The 18,154-nt window shown below is 35.6% G+C and overlaps 1 protein-coding gene across 6 annotated transcripts in view; it reads right to left on the reverse strand.

Annotated features, from left to right (window-relative positions):
- The window catches only part of Nckap1 (NCK associated protein 1), a 94,118-nt gene that overhangs the window by 58,426 nt on the left and 17,538 nt on the right, over window positions 1–18,154 (reverse strand). For 3 of the 6 annotated variants that reach the window (XM_004868179.3, XM_004868178.3, XM_013066831.3), the window contains 5 exons: window positions 4,576–4,668; window positions 4,246–4,302; window positions 3,401–3,543; window positions 3,227–3,317; window positions 1,250–1,387 (listed from right to left, as the gene is read on the reverse strand). In XM_004868179.3, coding sequence (XP_004868236.1) covers window positions 1,250–1,387; window positions 3,227–3,317; window positions 3,401–3,543; window positions 4,246–4,302; window positions 4,576–4,668 — 522 coding nt within the window. Of the gene's footprint in view, window positions 1–1,249; window positions 1,388–3,226; window positions 3,318–3,400; window positions 3,544–4,245; window positions 4,303–4,575; window positions 4,669–5,064; window positions 5,092–18,154 lie in introns of those variants that run through there. The other 3 variants (XM_087201307.1, XM_087201290.1, XM_087201318.1) reach the window with 2 other exon arrangements.

Here is an 18,154-nt window from a genome sequence, read left to right on the forward strand (position 1 = left end):
TTTGAGACAGGGCCTCACTAAGCTGCTAAATTTCCAAAGTTGGGCTCAAACTTGAGATCCTCCTGCTTCAGCCTCCCAGAGTGCTGGGATTACAGGCGTTTGCTACCATGACCAGCTTCCTAAGAATTCTTAATATTCAATTCTTGACTCAAATACCGTAACAAATCAGAAAAGATGGATAAGTTTTCTAAACTTGTATTTAAAACTGTAGTTAATAAAGGACAATAAGAGCAGTCTAGATGTGTACACCTTCAATTCTCTGTTTAAAACACACTGTAACAGATAATGTGAAATAGGAAGAAAAGGGGCAACGGGGAAGGGTAGGGGAAAGGAAAGAAGGGAATGGAATGAGTATGAGAAAATGAAAAAGTGGAAACAAAGTCTTTGTAAATAGGGAGGGATGGAGGAGTTGAAGGGAGGGCAGGGGAAGGGGGAAAAGTAAGAACCAAGAGAGATTATGTAAAGGTGCAAATTTCCAATGAAGAATGTCATTATATTGTATACCTAAAATGTACCAATAAATTTTAATTTAAAAATAAATAAATAAAACACACTGTTGGGGCCAGGGATTCAGCTCAGTGGTTCTGTTGCCGGCCTCACAAGAACAAGGAGCCGAATTCGATCCCTGGTACCAAAACAAAAAATAAAAAACAAAAAAAGCACAGTCAGTAAACAGTCTTCAGTGTGGCAAATGACAATTCCCAAATTTTTAAATCCTTTTTCAGAGTTTACATTATTCCAAAGTATGTAATTTTATTCAAGTGAAAAAAAAAAGATTTATGCTCTTGGACACTCACTGTCTCCCCAGTTAACCATGTGTGCTTTCTCTGTAACACCTATGCTCATACTCACAGAGAAATGATTGAAAAGAAACAGAATAATGATTTGCTCTAGTTAGTAACAGCTGGGGTTATTTTTTTTCTTTATACTTTTGTACATGTTCTAACTTTTTTGCCACAGTAAGATAAAACAATCTTTTAAAGCAAAAAAGACTTCTATTGTTACTCATACTAATTTGATGTTTTGTTGACATCAAAAAGTAAAAATATTATGACAACTAATGAGCAATAGCAAAAACTGCAGTAACATTGCTGGAGTGATTTTTTTGTTTTGGTACCAAGGTTCGAACTCAGGACCTTGTGGTTACAAGGCAGGCGGTGGAACCACTGAGCTAAATCCCTGGCCCCTGCTTGAGTGATTTTTTAAAAATCACATATTTTCATTCAAAAAGGGAACTACAGAACCATACAGTGTCAGACTGAGCAGGATTAAGCATGGTACTAGGCGCACTGATGAGGCTCAGTAACTGGGCATTTCTCCACTGGTCCGCTGAAAGATTCCTTCGAGGATATACCATCTGGAGAGAAATGAGTGCATCTGAAAGAGACTAAAACAAGAGAAAGAAAGGTACGGAATAATTATCTTTTTCTTTCCATTTAAATTTTAGCTATAATTGTTGACTGTACTGTAACATTACAAAACAACAGAAACTAATTACAACCATGCTCCATGTATAAGGTGAATCACAGCTCTTTTTCTCTAGACTTTTTAAAAATTCTACAAAAGCTACACAGATTATACATTCCTGGGCAAGAGCTTTGCTGAAGAAATCATGTTACTTTTTAAAAGGTTTAAAGGTGCAGCAACCTGGGGGTCTTAATTTCAAAAGGGGTAGAGATCACTGTCATCCTTTCATGCAATGTTAAATTTCTATCCTGACAGTTCTTACAAAAAAGAAAGACTTTAGGGTTGTATGGCTAAGTGTCAGCATGTTCCCGCTGGCTTGAGCCACCTGTGGTACATGCCTAAGTGTCCTATCAGATGATCTGAACCACTGGTGGCACGTGCATGACTGTCCCATCGGGCAGCTTGTATGATCCCACTGGACTATCCTATGCCACCCGATGGGACAGTCATGCACGTACCACCAGTGGTTCAAGCTGGCAGGAACACGGCATATTCAAACCAAGCCAGCTGGCAGCAAGCAATATGAATTACAGCCTCATGGTGAACAAGTTAAGAGAGCTTAACATGTTTTATATTTCTCCAAAGAGTACCTTATAACAATAATCTATATTTCTTAATAAATTACTTGACTTTGACTTGATTTGTTATTTACAGCTTTCTCATCAAGCACTTAACCTACAGCTTCTCAAACTAACCCTACTGCACAGAAGCCACAATGGCAAGACTCTTTTTTTGCTAATTTTAATTTTTATTCATACATGTCAATATTCCTTATAATCAACATTAATTAAGAACTACTTTTAAGGGCCAGGAACTTAGCTCAGTGGTTTCGCTGCCTGCTGTGCAAGCTCAAGGACCCGAGTTCGATCCCCAGTACCAAAAAAAAAAACAAAACTATTTTTAATGTATCTCAAGAGATAGACTTTTCCAATTATTTTCACAAAACTGTCATTTTTTCTCATTAATACTATCATATAGCTAAAATTTATCATATATTATATACCCATTTTTTTATAAAGTAATTCACTTAATCTTCATAACAACCAAATGGGAGAAGTACTATGTATACCAAAAAGGAGACTGAAGTACCGTGAGTATGGTTAAGTAACTTATTCAATTATCACAGAGTTAGTAATTGGCAGAACTGAGATCACAATCTAGGATGTGACAGTTAATTTTAATCATCAGCTTGCTTGGCTTGAGAAACACACGGGAGATCAATAAAGCACACTTCTGGGTATGTCTGGGCAGGTCAGGGGTGTAATCTGGGGGACTACTCTGGTTCCTGGTCAGTTCTTCTCTGGCTCTTCCCGCTCTCTGCTTCCCATGAGTTGAGCAGCTTTCCTCTACCACATCCTTTCATCATGATGTTTCTGCCATGGACCCAGCTGTCCATAAACTGAAACCTCTGAAACCATGAGCCAAAATAAACCATCTCCTCCTTTAATTTGTATAAGTCAGATATTATGTCCAGCAACTAAAAGCTAACACATAAGGAGAATGGTATGGCATTAGACACTCTCAAATACTGTACTCTACACTCTATTACCTCTTTGTACTAGACTGAAACTAAAAACTATAATGAATCAGTATTTTTCTGAATCTCTATACACTACTGTGAATCTCACTAATTAGCTCTCTGGCTCATAATTAGATAAAACCACAAAGAGTTCTCATTCATATCTCAGTATAATTTTTTATCTATGCTTAAGTGATCCCTTATACCTATATTATAGCATATCTAAAATCAAGTGCTTACCTTGCTATGGGGTACAAATTCTTCCATCATCTTTTTTAATGGGTTTTCATAATCCACAATCATCTGACCAAGACGTGGGTATTCTCGATCACTTAAAATAGATATATGAAATTTCAATGAGTTATAAGTTATCAAACTGAAAATTTTAGAAAAAATTTTATAATGCTGGACTACCTTGCTCCATGGGTCATTTCATGAGCATAGTTGTATAATCCAATGATTGCCTTCCTTTCTTCAATTCGAGACAATAGTATCATTAACGTTGTGTAGGTTATAATCAAATCTAAGTAGTTCTTTGTTAAATCAAAGTTCACAGTCTAGAAAATAAAATCAAGTTCAACTCCTTCCTATTTGTCAAACTTTTAAATACAAAGATCTTCATAGCAGCTATTAAAATCTATTAATTTTCTAGTTATTTAATATTTTATTCATATAATTTTTATTCTCATTTCTGAAATTCTAATTCCTTTCACTAAAAAATATCCAAAATTTGGAAGTTACAGGGAAGTTTTGTGCTTGTTCCACAGTTCTGTGGATAAAAGCAAAAGAATTCATGACCATTGTATTCAAACTGGCAACAACTTAAAAGAAAAAAAAACCAGAATAAACATTTGGTACCAGTCTCACCAAAAGAGTATTAAAAATAAAAAAATGTTTTCACCATTAAGTCAATGCAGACATTTTTCATCTTGACTTCCTATTATCTACAAACTGTCATACTAAGAAAAATTCTATTAAGTATGCCTTTTATAGAAAAAAATAGCCACTTTACTAAAAAGTGGGCATACTATGATAAAATACTAAAATTGACAAGTATTTCTCAATATGTACAAGGCTTGGTGATGGTATAAAATATATTATGAATTTTTACTTTTTGTAAAAGCTACTCCACAAGTCAAATTAACAATACTAAAACCTTATACTCTAGTTATATAAACCTTCTCTGAAGAAAAGCAATTGGTCCTGAGTTCTTTTGAGAACAGAAGAGAATTAGAAATTTTTCTGAAAATGATACTTACAATATCAAAGAAGACTTGGCAAACATCAATGGTATTCAGCAATTCACAAACATGATCCTGAAAAGGAACTTATTTTAATATGCTATTCATATAATTTTTTTCCAGTGCTAGAGATTGAACCAGGAGTCTCACTTATGCCAGACAAGTGCTTGTGTGCCTAGCCCTGTATAAATAATTTTAAATTCATAAAAGTCTAAGAACATATTATTTTAGATTTCAGTGATGGAAGAATTCCAATTTTATTATGTACAAGTGACAAAGCAAGTTATATAATTAACGTATATTAAAACTGCTTCTGAACTATTAAGCTTTATATTCTGAATTACATACCTTAAATTCCATAACATCTACAAATGTGAAGTAATATAAAGCCAGATTTTTCAGAATCTCTGATTTTTCTTTCTGCAGTTGTGCAAGCTGTTGCTGTAAAAACAAAATTAAAATGTATTTTCAAAGAGAATAGAATTATTCAAGTTCACTACAACTACCTTCTTTAATGATTGCTTTATGGAAGCATAAGCTTTTAGAATATTTCTAAATGATCAAGCCTTTTTTAAACCAAAATACTTGAGAGAGCAACTGCTAAAAGTGATCAGCAACTGAGAGCGTGAAGCTATAAAACAAATCAAAGCAGATTAGTACCAAATTGCACTATTAAGGAAAATTGGAAAATGTTAGGAAAAAACAATTATCAAATGAACTCTTTAAAAAAAAAACAAATCATGAGCATGATCACATTACTAGAAGTGGGAGAGAAGAAGGTGAAACATTACAACTTACACTACAAAAAACAATATGCTATATAAATTTGGAACTTACCAAAAAGAACATCCAGGCAAAGCCACGTTACGCATGCAAAATAAAATGTAGATACAAACATAAAATACAGTAACGGCTCCCTAACTAGATCCACAAAACATAATAATATAGTAAACAAAAGCAAAAATCACAACAACAAAAAACAAATGAGAAAGCAAAACTAGAGTTAAGACATGAAAGAGGAAAATGTGAAAGATAAATATTTCAATCAACTATAGTATTAAATTTATAAGTCCTAGTATTTCTCTTTTAATCAACTACTATGATTTCTGAAAGAATTTAGTCATATTTAAGGCCCTGTATTAACAGCACTGCCAGAATTCCAACAAACCATCTAAAACTTTGAGATTTCAAGTGTGGCCTACTGAACAGCAGATTCTACATTATTTAGGATCTCGTTAGAAAAGAAAAATTTCCCACCCACCTCTAGACCTGCTGAATAACCTGCCTTTTAAATAAGATATAACCAGGTGATCTAAACACATGAATGCCTGAGAAGCACTTACCTAAAACATCAGAAAACCAGATAATATGAGAAAGAGGTTCAAAGTATCAAACTTGCTACAAAGCCCAGAGAATTTTGAGACCATTGTACAGCTATTAATAATAATATGGGGTACACTGGAGGAGAGATGCCTCCACATGTATTCATACTGAACCATGACGATAAGTCAGAAAATATACAGCAGTAAGCCTAACATCTGGAAAAGATTCTTTAAAAATGATCAAGACACCAACTTAAAACAGCACGCATAGCAATCTAGTAGGCTCAATTATTACAAGGTAAACAACCAATACTGCAGTCCCCAGACATTTAAATGAAATATCTCATTTCTCCCCATAATATCAAGTGAAATTAAGATATACTTGTAAGGATATGTTACTGTTTCTATGAGAAACTACATATGAAACAATCCTGTTCTACGCACAATTTTAATCACTACTATTCTAGCAGCATCAAGTGAATACTGATGTTTTTTTGGTACTGGGGATTGAACTTGGGTCCTTGACCTTGCGGGGCAGGTGGCGGAACCACTGAGCTAAATCCCCAGCCCAAATACTGATTTTTAAAAATCTTCTACTACACTATCTTGTTCAACAACACTACCTTGTTCAACAATATTAAACATTTATGACTGGCATAATAATCACTTTTTTCTGCTTCATAGTTCTTAAAATTTGAGTTTCAAGAAAAAAGAGGTAAAAGTAGACTCATAAAAGATAGGAAGAGTAAAATTCAGTTGCTACTGGCTTACTAACCACAATTTATTTTAGTTGCCCTCTAGGGTAATTAAGAGTGTCTCATGCCCTCTTCAACATCAGTGTCTTGTCTATTTAATGATGCAATCATCTTAGGTCTTTATAAACCTTCATTTTATACACTAAGAACATATCACTAACAAAACTTAAAAGCACTTTCTGAAATATAAATAATGACATCAAAGATTGGAAATCTCACCTTCTTTCCTCTAAAGATGTGTTCTACTCGTCTACATGTCTGCCATCTCCCCTTTTGTTAATAAAATCTCAGTATACTCTAAATATCTCATTCAATTTTATTTTCCCCTACACCATACATTATATTAGTAGGTTCTATATTAGCTACAAACAATTTACTAAACAATTACCAGGTGTCTAAATTGAAAATAGTTAATCAAGCTTTAAAAGCACTTGATCTGGCCCTAATTTACTTTCTCATCTAAATTTCTCCTATACCTACTCATACGCCACGCACTATATAAACTATTTATTATTCACTATTTTCTATACACATCTCATTCCCACTGTTCCCCATTACAGTGTCGAAATCCCATCACTTACACATCTCCAAATCCTACTACTCCTGAACTATTCAGTTTAAATGCTAACCCCATTTTCAAGAAATTATGTATTATATGTACCTGAATACAAACATTTCCTCCTCTTTTTTTTTTTTTTTGGTACCAGGGATCGAACTTGGGATCTTGCGCTTGTGAGGCAGGCGGGGGAACCACTGAGCTAAATCCCGGCCCCATTTCTTCCTTCTTAATGTGTATAACTGCTAACAGCAGCTCTCATTTTCTATCTTGTCATAGCTATGTCCAACACTATCAAGATCTGAGTTTTTAATTTTCCCAGTCCATATTATACACCTCTGCACATAAAAAAGTATCCAATATAAACGGATTATAATGCAAGCTTAAAAGGTAAGACTTCTTTTTTTTGGTAACAGGGATCGAACTTGGGACCTTGTGCTTGCGAGGCAGGTGCCCAAATCACTGAGCTAAATCCCGGGCAAGATAAGACATTTATCTGTCTGTGTCAGGAGGCATGTTTTAGTAAGTAATGCCAGAAAGTTGACCTCTTAGCTGTGTAACCTCACTAAGTGATTTAACATCTCAAAGCCTAAATACTCTCAACATCAAATGGGGGCTGATATGGACAGTTAACCAAAGCAATATACATGAAAACATCCAACCATGCCTAACACCCAGAAATTATGTGTTAAATGTTAGGTGAATAATGAAGAAAGTATGCAGACCGCTTCTTCAAAATAAGCAAAAATAAAGCAATGTCAAATAATCTTAATAGCACTCCTGGTACTTCTAATAAATGCAAATATTTACTGAGCACACATTATCTGTCAGGCACTGTTCCAAACATTTTACAAGTATCTCACGCAATCCTCACAATATCTCTATCAACAGATACAATTAGGTTCCCATAAAGCTCTATACATAAGACTATGTATATAGTCTCAACTATGACTCAGGCTTCAACTACAAAAAGGAAAGAAAAAACTACATTTTAGTCCTTGAAGTAACACAGAGTAGATACTACACCAAGCACTGTTACTTCAGATTCAACATCCAGAATTCAAGTGTCCTTAATTTAACACTTCATTGATTTTTACTATATAAAAAGCAGGAAATGTCTTAAAAATAAACATCAGTAATAAACTGATGTTACAGAACAGAACGTTAGAAACTGTAGTATTTTGGAAAAAATTTATTCTGTTGATCAAATCCTTTAAAAGTATATTCATGTGGAGTTTGATCTCCAGTTTCAGTGGAAAAAATAAGTATACACACTTCAGGAAAAGAAAAACAGTATAGTGTTTTTTCAAGAGATGGCATTACTCTTGTATGGAGGCCCTAGAGGATGTCATATATCACAGAAAGCCCAGAACACCGTCAGCCCTTAGAGAAGAAACTGAAAATGCAGTGCAGCAATCCCAGTGACCGAGGTTACCCAGGCAGCAGTTTGCTGTACTAATAAATGCTTGGAAGCTCGTGGTTATCAATCTGAGCAGCTCTTGTAACTGCACAGGGCAAATGTAATTTGTCTTAATCTCATGATGTCTCAATAAATTTAGTATTAAAATATTTATTAAGTTTTTCTTTTCCTGGACTGTGTATACATTTTTTTGGTAGACTCTGTATTTTGGCAAAATATCTGTATATTTACATTATGGTGTCTAGCTAGGGGTCATTATTCTTTACATTTAAGTAAAATCTGAAAATAAAGAGGGTTTAACAAGCAAGCATTCAAACTACAAAGACCATATTTCTGCACTGAAAAATCTTGGTAATTAATCTATTCAGTTAAAACAGGTTTTCCACATAAAGATAACTACCTAAAACACTGACTGAAATTTAGTACTGTCATTCTTTTAAAATAAAGGGATTGGCAAATTATAAGGATCCAATGCCTAACAGAGCTAACTCACTGACTTGCAACACAGGTAGAATCTAGCCGGAGATTTTATTTACCCATTTCAATGATTATTTTCCCAATTAAAACTGCTTTTATTTAATAAATTATCTTTCTGTATCTAACTATACTATTATCTTGTTCCTCTTAGAAAACAACCAAATAGAGAAGTCCAGTTTCAGAGAAGCTTTGTCCATTTTCTTAGTGTGATGCCCCAAGCCAGGCTTTCTTAAATTGGAAGAGTACGGAGATTTCTCTTAAAACTGTCCCATCTTCTACCTAACTTATCTCTCTCAGCTGAACTACCACAGTAGTCTCCTAATTGGTCTTTGTACTTCTGTTGTTTTCTCTTTTCACGCATAACAGTAGCAGAATAGGCATCTTAAGGCATCTAGTACTTCACCTTGCAACAATTAGATTCCTATGATGGTAATAGAAGATGTTAACACTGAAGAGTATATGGGAACTCTACTACATTTGCAAATTTTCTGTACATCTAATATGTCAAAATAAAATTTGTGTTGTTTGAAACTCCAATGGTTTCCCATCACACATTACATATAAAATCCTTATCAGTGCTTCAAATAAAGTCTCAACAGAAGCCCCCACACCTCTCTTTTATGATCCTCGACCCTTGTCCAGCAGTTGTCACCCTGGTCTTCCTGCCCATCCCCAACCTTGGAGCCCTTCCTTTGCACCTGCTCTCTGCCATGTCTGGGATGCTCTTCAGTCCATTCCACCGCACATCTCCACTTCTCCTCACTGAAGGCCGCTGCTGAGCATGTCCACTCTTTACCTAAAGTAATCTCTTCTTTCTCATTATTTTCTAACTCCTTATCTTGCTTTCTATCTTTTCCAGCAACTTATTTCCAAATAAAAGTACTTATTCACTTCATTGTCTAACATCCCAACTTGAATTTAAATTCCACAAGCGCAAAGAGACTTCCATTACTTCCTACTTTATCTCTAGCAGCTAGAATACAGGCACATATAAACAAGTAACAAACAAATGATCCTCAAGTTTCTCAGCATAAAAATCCCAAAGGGAGTCCTTAATTTTATTGTATGGGGGGGGTTGTTTGAGACAGGTTCTCACCATGTAGTCCAGAGTGCTCCTGAACTCACTATGTAGCCCAGGCTAGCCTCAAATTTGCAGCAATATTCCTGCCTCAGCCTCCTAAGTGCTCAGATTACAGATGTGCAGCACCATCCCTAACTCTTAATTTTAAAGTGCAATTATTGATAAATACAATACCAGGTATAAATTCATGTCTTATGTGAGTTTCTGTATTCTAACATGTACAGAGTAGTGATTTAACCCTTTGACTAAATTTTCTAAGATGTGCAAAATATTTCTTTCTAGAATAAGAAAGTAAAAAGGAGAAGCAACTAAAAGAATGACATATATATCAAACATAAGCAAATCTAAAATTACTTGAAAACCCAAATTAATGTAAAGATTGGTCATTTTTTTAAAAGAATCATAAAATCCTATTTAAAATCATTAGTCACAAAATGATTCTATTAGCAGTATTTCCTGAGCAGTAAGTAAATTTAAAGGAATTATCCTAACACTAGCCTAGATATTAAACATTGTTTACTATGCATTATTCAATGTAATCCTCATAACTACTCTTCAATGTACATTTCATTGAGCTAAAACATATGACATAAAATGTACCATTTTAACCCTATTTTTAAGTGTGCAGTTATATGTCACTAAGGACATCTATACTACTGTATAACAATCATCACCATCTATCTTTGTAACATTTTGCATCTTCCTAATCAATTTTTTTTTTTTTTTACTATTTTTCAGATACAGAAACAGACTAGGAAAAGGTAAGATATCAATCCAAGTCTATCAGATTTCAGGCTTGACTGCCCTCTTCAGTACTCTTGAATATTTAAGCTGCCACACAACGAGACAGAGGGACAAGCAAAGCTTAAGTTGTTTCCTTTTTAGAAAGCGGTACTTCAATTTTCAAATGCTTTTGTTTGTGAACAATTCGGTTTGCAAACAGAAGTGTTTGGCAAAATTTTGTAGTTTTTTTTGCAAACAGTGCGTCAAGTGACAAACATGACTGCAGCTATCTTTCCCAGATGAACATGGTCATCTTTTCCAGAACTGTGGAACAAATTAAGTTCATGAACAGAGGTATCATCAGCCGAATCAATAACACAGACTGAAACTTCTAAAACCTCCTCTAATTCAATCCCTTTATTTTATATATTAATGTGATTTTCAAGTTTATATTGCTAATCATTTAATTCTGAAAAATAAATTGGTTCTTAAAAAGAACTGAAAGGTAAAAGATAAATATGTAAGTAAAGGTTAGGCCCCTGTCTCTATTACTCTTTCATTAAGAGTTGTAGTTCAGGCTGGGCGTGGTGGTGGGTGGATGCCTGTAATCCCAGCTATTTGAGAGACTGAGGCAAGAGGATCACAAATTCAAGCCATACCTGGGCAACTTAGCAAGATCCTAGCTTGAAAAAAAAATAGACTGGAGGAGATGCAGGAAGCCCTGTGTTTGATTGGTAGTACCGTGACAGAGAAGTCAGAACTGTAAGCCATTTTCTCACTCTGATTTTTGGCTGCTAGCCTTGTGATTTAGTTGGACCAACAGAACACAGTACAGATGACTCTGTGTCACTTACAAGGCTAGGGCTTAATTTAAGAAGACTTACAGCTTCAGATTTCATGCTTTTGATACAGCCCCTCAAGTGCCACTGTGGGCAAGCTGCCTGAAATACCAATTGCAGTTCAGCATCTCTGCTGACCCAGCTGGGCCTGTCTGTTAGCAGACCTACCAGCGGAATGCAACCATAACCTACAGCTGGTGAGGCCAACAAAGAAACTATCCAAATAACCCACAAAATCACAAAGAAATAGCAAACTGCTGGTTTTCAGCCACTAAGTTTTGGACTGGCCTGTCATGAAGCAGGAGGTAACTGTAACAATGATTAATATAAAGTTCTGTAATAAATCTCTCTTTAACTGAGCACATTGTTAAAAATCCTGGAAATTTAAGATTCTGGTTACAAAGTGGTTAGAGTAAACTGATTAAATTAATTTTATCATAAGTACTAGCACAGCTAATAGGTAGTGGAGTTGGTCAGGTGTAACATTTTTGTATAAAAGACATCACCAGGGCTGGGGATTTAGCTCAGGGGTTCTGCTGCCTCCCTTGAAATCAGAAAGTCCCGAGTTCAATCCTCGTACCAAAAAAAAAAAAAAGAAAAAGAAAAAGACATCATCATACTGTATTAGGGATAACACAGCTTATCTCCTTTAATAGCACCATTTTCCACTACAAAGACAAATGTAAATACATACGCTAGATCCTTTACATTCCATTTTAGTATTTTTAAAAAAAATATATTGTGATTAAAAATTGAAAATATATTGTGCAATTATACAACCCGAGTTTCATAACCTTGGAACACCAGACATAAATCAGGTCTTTCTTACTGGTTAGACACCACCTTAGTAATCAGTAATTACGTCAAATTGAGTCAAAATGGCAACAGGTATTACTGACAAATGCAAAGTATCTGGCAACATTAAACAGTCCTTTGTTATACCTTCTAAAGTTTTTCTCTTCCTGTCAATTACGTGTTCTTTTTTTTTTTTTTTGGTACCAGGGATCAAACTCGGGACCTTGCACTTTCAGGGCAGGCAGCGACACCACTGAGCTAAATCCTGGGCCCAATTATGTGTTCTTGAGGAGAGAATCCTTCAATGTACAGTGTATCATATACTTGTTACAATTTTGCCTAACTTGGCAAGCTTGCTCATAAGAAGACCAAAAAGCTTTTCTCTAAATAAACTTTCATTTATTATAGGATACTATTTCTTAGTGTTCAAAATCATGTTTTTTATATAATTTTAGTACGTTTATGGTTGTACAACAATTGATCATATCCAGCTTCTATTTAGAACATCTGTATCATTCCCAAAAAGTTCTTCATGCCCATTTCTAATTAATCGTTCTCTTAACCCTGGCCCTAGGCAAATACTGATTTACTTTCTGCCTCAATTTTCTTTCTAGACATTTCCTATAAAAATAATCACATAATACATGTAGCATTTTACACCTGACTTCTTCACGTAACCTAATTAATTTTGGTATTTAGTACCATCTATCTCAGTTCCTCTTAAATGCTCAACAGTATTCAGTTAAATGTATAGACTACATTTGTTTACTCCTTGGTCAGTTGTTGGGCATTTGATCTGTTTCCAGTTTGGGGCTATTCTGAACAATGAATACTTCCATGAAGATGTCTTTGGGAAGATTTGTTTTCATTTCTCCATGAAAGATTCCTAAGAGTAGAATTATTTCCCTTCCATAGTTCTTAGCTGTTCTCGGATGTGATTCAGGTAGGCAAATAAATTGAAAGTGACTTTAAATAAGAATTACTGTAACAATATATAATTCATTCATTTGGGAACAAACAAACATAACAATATTTTCAGAAATTGTGGGAGAAACTGAGAAAAAACTATGAATAAAGTCCTGATCCTACCCTAAATAAGTTTATAGTCTAGTGAGGGATGCATGTACAAATAAAAAGTCCACCTTTTTTTAAATATCCAGTTTTAGAAGCTTGTTGCACCATGGCTAGTTTGTAGGTGCAAAGTTCAAAGATGGTAGAAAAACTACGATGATGAATTTTTACATTTCCTTCAAGACAAACATGCTCACTATCTAATAATAACAGGAAAACAGCATAAAACAAAAACTTCTATGCATTACTATGGTGAAGACCATAATAAACAGTCAATGCTCCTAAGAATGGTGAGGAGGATACGTGAGATGTGGGAAGTTAACTGTGAAGGCACCCATGGAGTCTTTCTGGTACATGAATACTGTGTATGTGGACAGAGTACATTACAGCTCACACTAAGTATCTTCAACTGGCAAGCCTGTAAACAGCAGAAAGTTTGTCTCTAAGCTATCTTGGCTTCTCTTGGGTCTTTGAGGACATCTATTGTTCTTGGGAGGTGAGGTAGCATCCACTGGCGAATAATCTCCACGTAAAACCTCTAAAACATGCCTCTACTCATCTTTAAGGGAATCTACTCACCCCATTACCCTTCTACAGCCACTCATCATTTCAAGTCCTACTTCCTTTTTACTCATTTTAACTTTAAATAGCCCATCATTATAATTACTTCCTGTCCTTCTCTCCCTCTATTATAACTGCTTGATAAAACCTACAGTAAGAGAAAAAGCATATACCTAGGCAAACTTGCTCCCAACTTGATTTCATTACTGACTATAAACTGACTTGCAACACCATTCCACTTTCACCGTCGATTCACTCTCTTATTTTTCACAATGATTAATGGACTCTTTCTCCTCCCTGTCCCTGTCTCTCAGCATCTCACTAAATCATTAAGTTGTCCAGGTTGGGCTCTAACTTGCAATCCTCCTGCCTCAGCCTCCTAGAGTGCTAGGATTTCTATCTCTTAAAGCTAAACAATAAGGCCTAAATAGTATTTCAGTTTGTCACTCAGCTTAATCCTAACGTGAGTTCTAGATTCATACTGTATGGACAACTGGCTACTCAGTATCTCCACCTAGATAGCTAATAGGCCTCTCATACCTACAATACCCAATATCAAGCTGTTAGATACCACCTCCATTGCACCCCTAACACACACCTATTCCTCTTGCTTCCTTACCCAGTAAATCCTGAAACCAAAAATCCTTGAGGTTATTTCTCATTATCTTTCAAAAGAATATTGATGCTTGAGAACGAACTTGCGTTACTTTTCTCTCGTTGCTGAAACAAACTACCTGACACCCAAAGTTAGAGGGGAAGGGGTTTATCTGGCTTATAGTTCCTAGAGGTGTCAGTCCATAATTGGCTGGCTCCAAGACAGGGATGGCAAACAGGCCTCATGGAGAAGAAACAACATGGCGGGCACGAGGTAGCAAAGGCAACAAGAGGCCTTCACTGCATCTTTCTAACTCTTACCCCACCCAGACTACCAGGACTAGGGCAGTGCTAAACCACTCGCTCATGTGTAGGGTTTAGTAATAACACCCCTTAATCCCAGCATCACACATTCCCAATTCAGCCACCTCTGACCAAATGAGGCTTTGGGGGGACATCTAAACACAAACCATAACATATCTTTCACTGTATTAAAATTCTTTGGCAAAGTTCAAGTTTAATATATGGTTAAGAACATACGTTTCCATCAGGCTGTGAAATATACCGTCACAATTCCAAGTGGCACCGTTATTCAGAAAGACGATTCCTTTTAAACGGGAGTCATGTATCTGACAGCCCACTCTCTCCCACTCAGAAGGGATTCAGACGGCTGACTAGGTGGTACCCAAAGATGGCACACCGCAGGGAAGGCTGTTTCCATCTTGCTCTGCTTCCCTGGGGAGGCGGGGGGGGGGGCAAGGAGCAGAGGCTGGGAGACCAAGAATCAGCATGTGGGTTACCATGGCATGTGTCCCAGCAGACAACACAGACCCAAGAGGAACAAATTCACAAAACAGTACAGTGGCAAAACTGACGAACTCTAGATGACCATCATAATGTTTTATAAAAGCCAAAGAAGACTTTGCAGGTTCTAGTTTAGGTCACCAAGCTGATGATGAAGACTCAACAGAATGAACACAAAAGAGAAACAAAATGAAGGATAATTAAGCATTCAATGTACAAAGGAGATAGTATATTTGTATTATAATACTTGATAATAGTATAATATAGTAATAGTATAATACAATAATTGATTGATAGTGTAATTCTTCATTGAAGCCACAGAAGTAAATATTTTCATACATGAACATGGATGCTTTAGTATGCTAAATGAGCTAAAACAGGGATGTAGCTCAATGGTAGCAACTGCCTAGTATGGGTGAGGCCCTGGCATCAATCCCAGCACTTACAAGAAAAAAAAAAAAAAAAAAGCTAAATAACTTGTCTCAAGTCACTCAGGTAAGACTGGAAAGACCAGAACTCAAATTCTGGCTCACTAACTCCAAAGTCTATCCTCTTAACTAACTACGTATCAAGCCACAGTAAACATAATCAAGGGCCCTTCCAGAACCTATCACTCCAACCCCCAAAGCACATTTACATTTGTAAAAGCAGGAACGCTTACTCTTTTTGAAGGTTACTTCAGTAATATTACTAAGATTTATTTCTTAGCTCTACTAAAAAGCCTGATTATTTTTAACCAAAAGATGTTTTAAAGGTTTAAGTTTTACATAGGGAGTAGAGGGGGCTTGAGGAGGGGAATGGGATAAAATAAAATTTATTTTTAAAAAGTTTAAGTTTGGATTCTGGCAAAATCTAAATCAGTGTTTGAATACAAGTGAAAGTGGGCTAAGTTAAAGTATAACAAATGTGTCTTCCCACTTATCAAATACTTATTCAGTGTTTCTGGCAGTGTTTAAAAACAGACCCTGAGGCTACGCCTCTGAGCTGACTTAACTGCTGATTTTGACACTAAAGGGTTGTTTTATTTTGCACTTTCTCCGGTCACTTTGTTCACTTCTTAATTAGAAAACTTAGTATTTTTTATGGGATCTTATAATGCTATGCTCTTTGAGAGAGTACAAAAGCAATATCTAAAACATAAAATATTATCAGTTTGAAAACACACTTTTCAAATTATTTCAATAATGACTGTGTTTTAACCCAGAATTCCTGTAGTACTCTGTGGCACTCTCCTCACTAAAACAAGGTCCTTCTTCCTACTGATTTCTAATGCAACACACAGGATGGTCATTTATATAGCTCTTTTCTAATAATCTGGCAATCAAACCCAAAATTTTATTCTAAAATGTGTAATAGGTAAATCTATGGTGACACTTTTATCCAGAAAACATTTTTACCATTTTATAAAACACAAACTAGAAAAACAAAAAATCACAAACTAGATTTCAGATGTAAATAAAAATGAAAAAAAGAGAAAAAATAAAGTTTAAAAATATTTTGGAAAAAAACTTACAAGTTTTACATACACCTGAATATTTTCTTTATAAAAAATTCTTAAATTTCCTGAGCAAAATTTCGATCCCTGGTACCCCCCCCACCCCGCAAAATCCTGAGCAAAAGAACTTTCACCTGTTAATATAATAGGGAATTTCCACTATTTTCTTCATCCAGGGGAATAACAGACCCCTATGTCTGCACAAGTCACAAGGAGGGCTGCACAGGCAGGAAGAGACACTGACCAGGACCCCATAGGGGCCGCCGTCGGCACTGTGGAAGCTGCACTCCACACAGCCCAGGGTCTGTGGCAGGGCCTCCTCCGTGCTGCACACAGAGATAGGAGCTCACATCTTCTCACGAAATTTAAAGATATGGTGATCATGGCAGTTACTAAAGAGACAATAAAATCAGCAACATTTTGGCTGAAAATAAGATTTAACTTTTTGTAAAAATTTATTTTAGGAATGTCAAAAAATATTTAGTTGAATTTTCACTGGAAAGAATCCTTTTATGAGTACCTTTTCTGAAGCTTGGGGGCAAGTAGTACCCTTGAAACATGAATTAAAGTAGAAAACAGTGCTTACCTTGGTTCCTGGGATTAAGCAAGCATGCTGTGACACATACAAGGCCGTGACACCAATATAACTTTTACAGCACACGGAGTAGCCAAAACCTGCACCCTCCTGTCAGTCCTGGCTGCTACCTGTTATTCCAAGTCTTTAAACTTTCATTAATCTACTTTATGAAGTTAAAAATAATAGTATCCCAGCTATGCAGTATGTGCCTAAATCCCAGCACTTGGGAAGCCAAGGCAGGAAGATCAGGGTTGGAGCCCTGTCTGGGCTACCTAGCAAGCTCAAGGCCAGCATGGCTACATAGCAAGACCTTGTCTCAAATTTAAATAAATAAATAAATAAATAAATTGGTAATTAAGCAAATAAATAAATGTATTCATTGTTCATTTCCTAACCTAAGTGGACTAGGAATCCCTCAGAAATATTTTAACCAAGCCCAGGCCAAAACTGAGATCACCAAACTTCACAAACAGCCTGTATCTAGTATTCAGCAGGTCAAAAATAACAATCAGATTATGTATATCATACGACAAAATTTATCAGGCTTTGAAAACAATCAGAGTAAATCTACAAATAGTCATAACACTCAGCACTATACAATCAATTTTATAGGTTAAAGACAGAATTATCACATAACCCAACAATTTTACTCCTGGTACATATCTGTAAAAGAAATTAAAATATATATACACACAAAAAAAATTTATATAAATGTTCATACAACATCATTACTTACAATAACTAAGTAAAAACCACCCAAACATCCATAAACTCATGATTGGATAAAATGTGGTATATCCACACAATGGAATATTTAGCAATGAAATGAAAATGCTGATACATGCATACTCCAACTT

Source organism: Heterocephalus glaber, unplaced genomic scaffold (assembly GCF_053883595.1).
Source record: "Heterocephalus glaber isolate CG9 unplaced genomic scaffold, H.glaber_assembly_v1.0 deba00000347, whole genome shotgun sequence".
NCBI lineage: Eukaryota > Metazoa > Chordata > Mammalia > Rodentia > Bathyergidae > Heterocephalus > Heterocephalus glaber.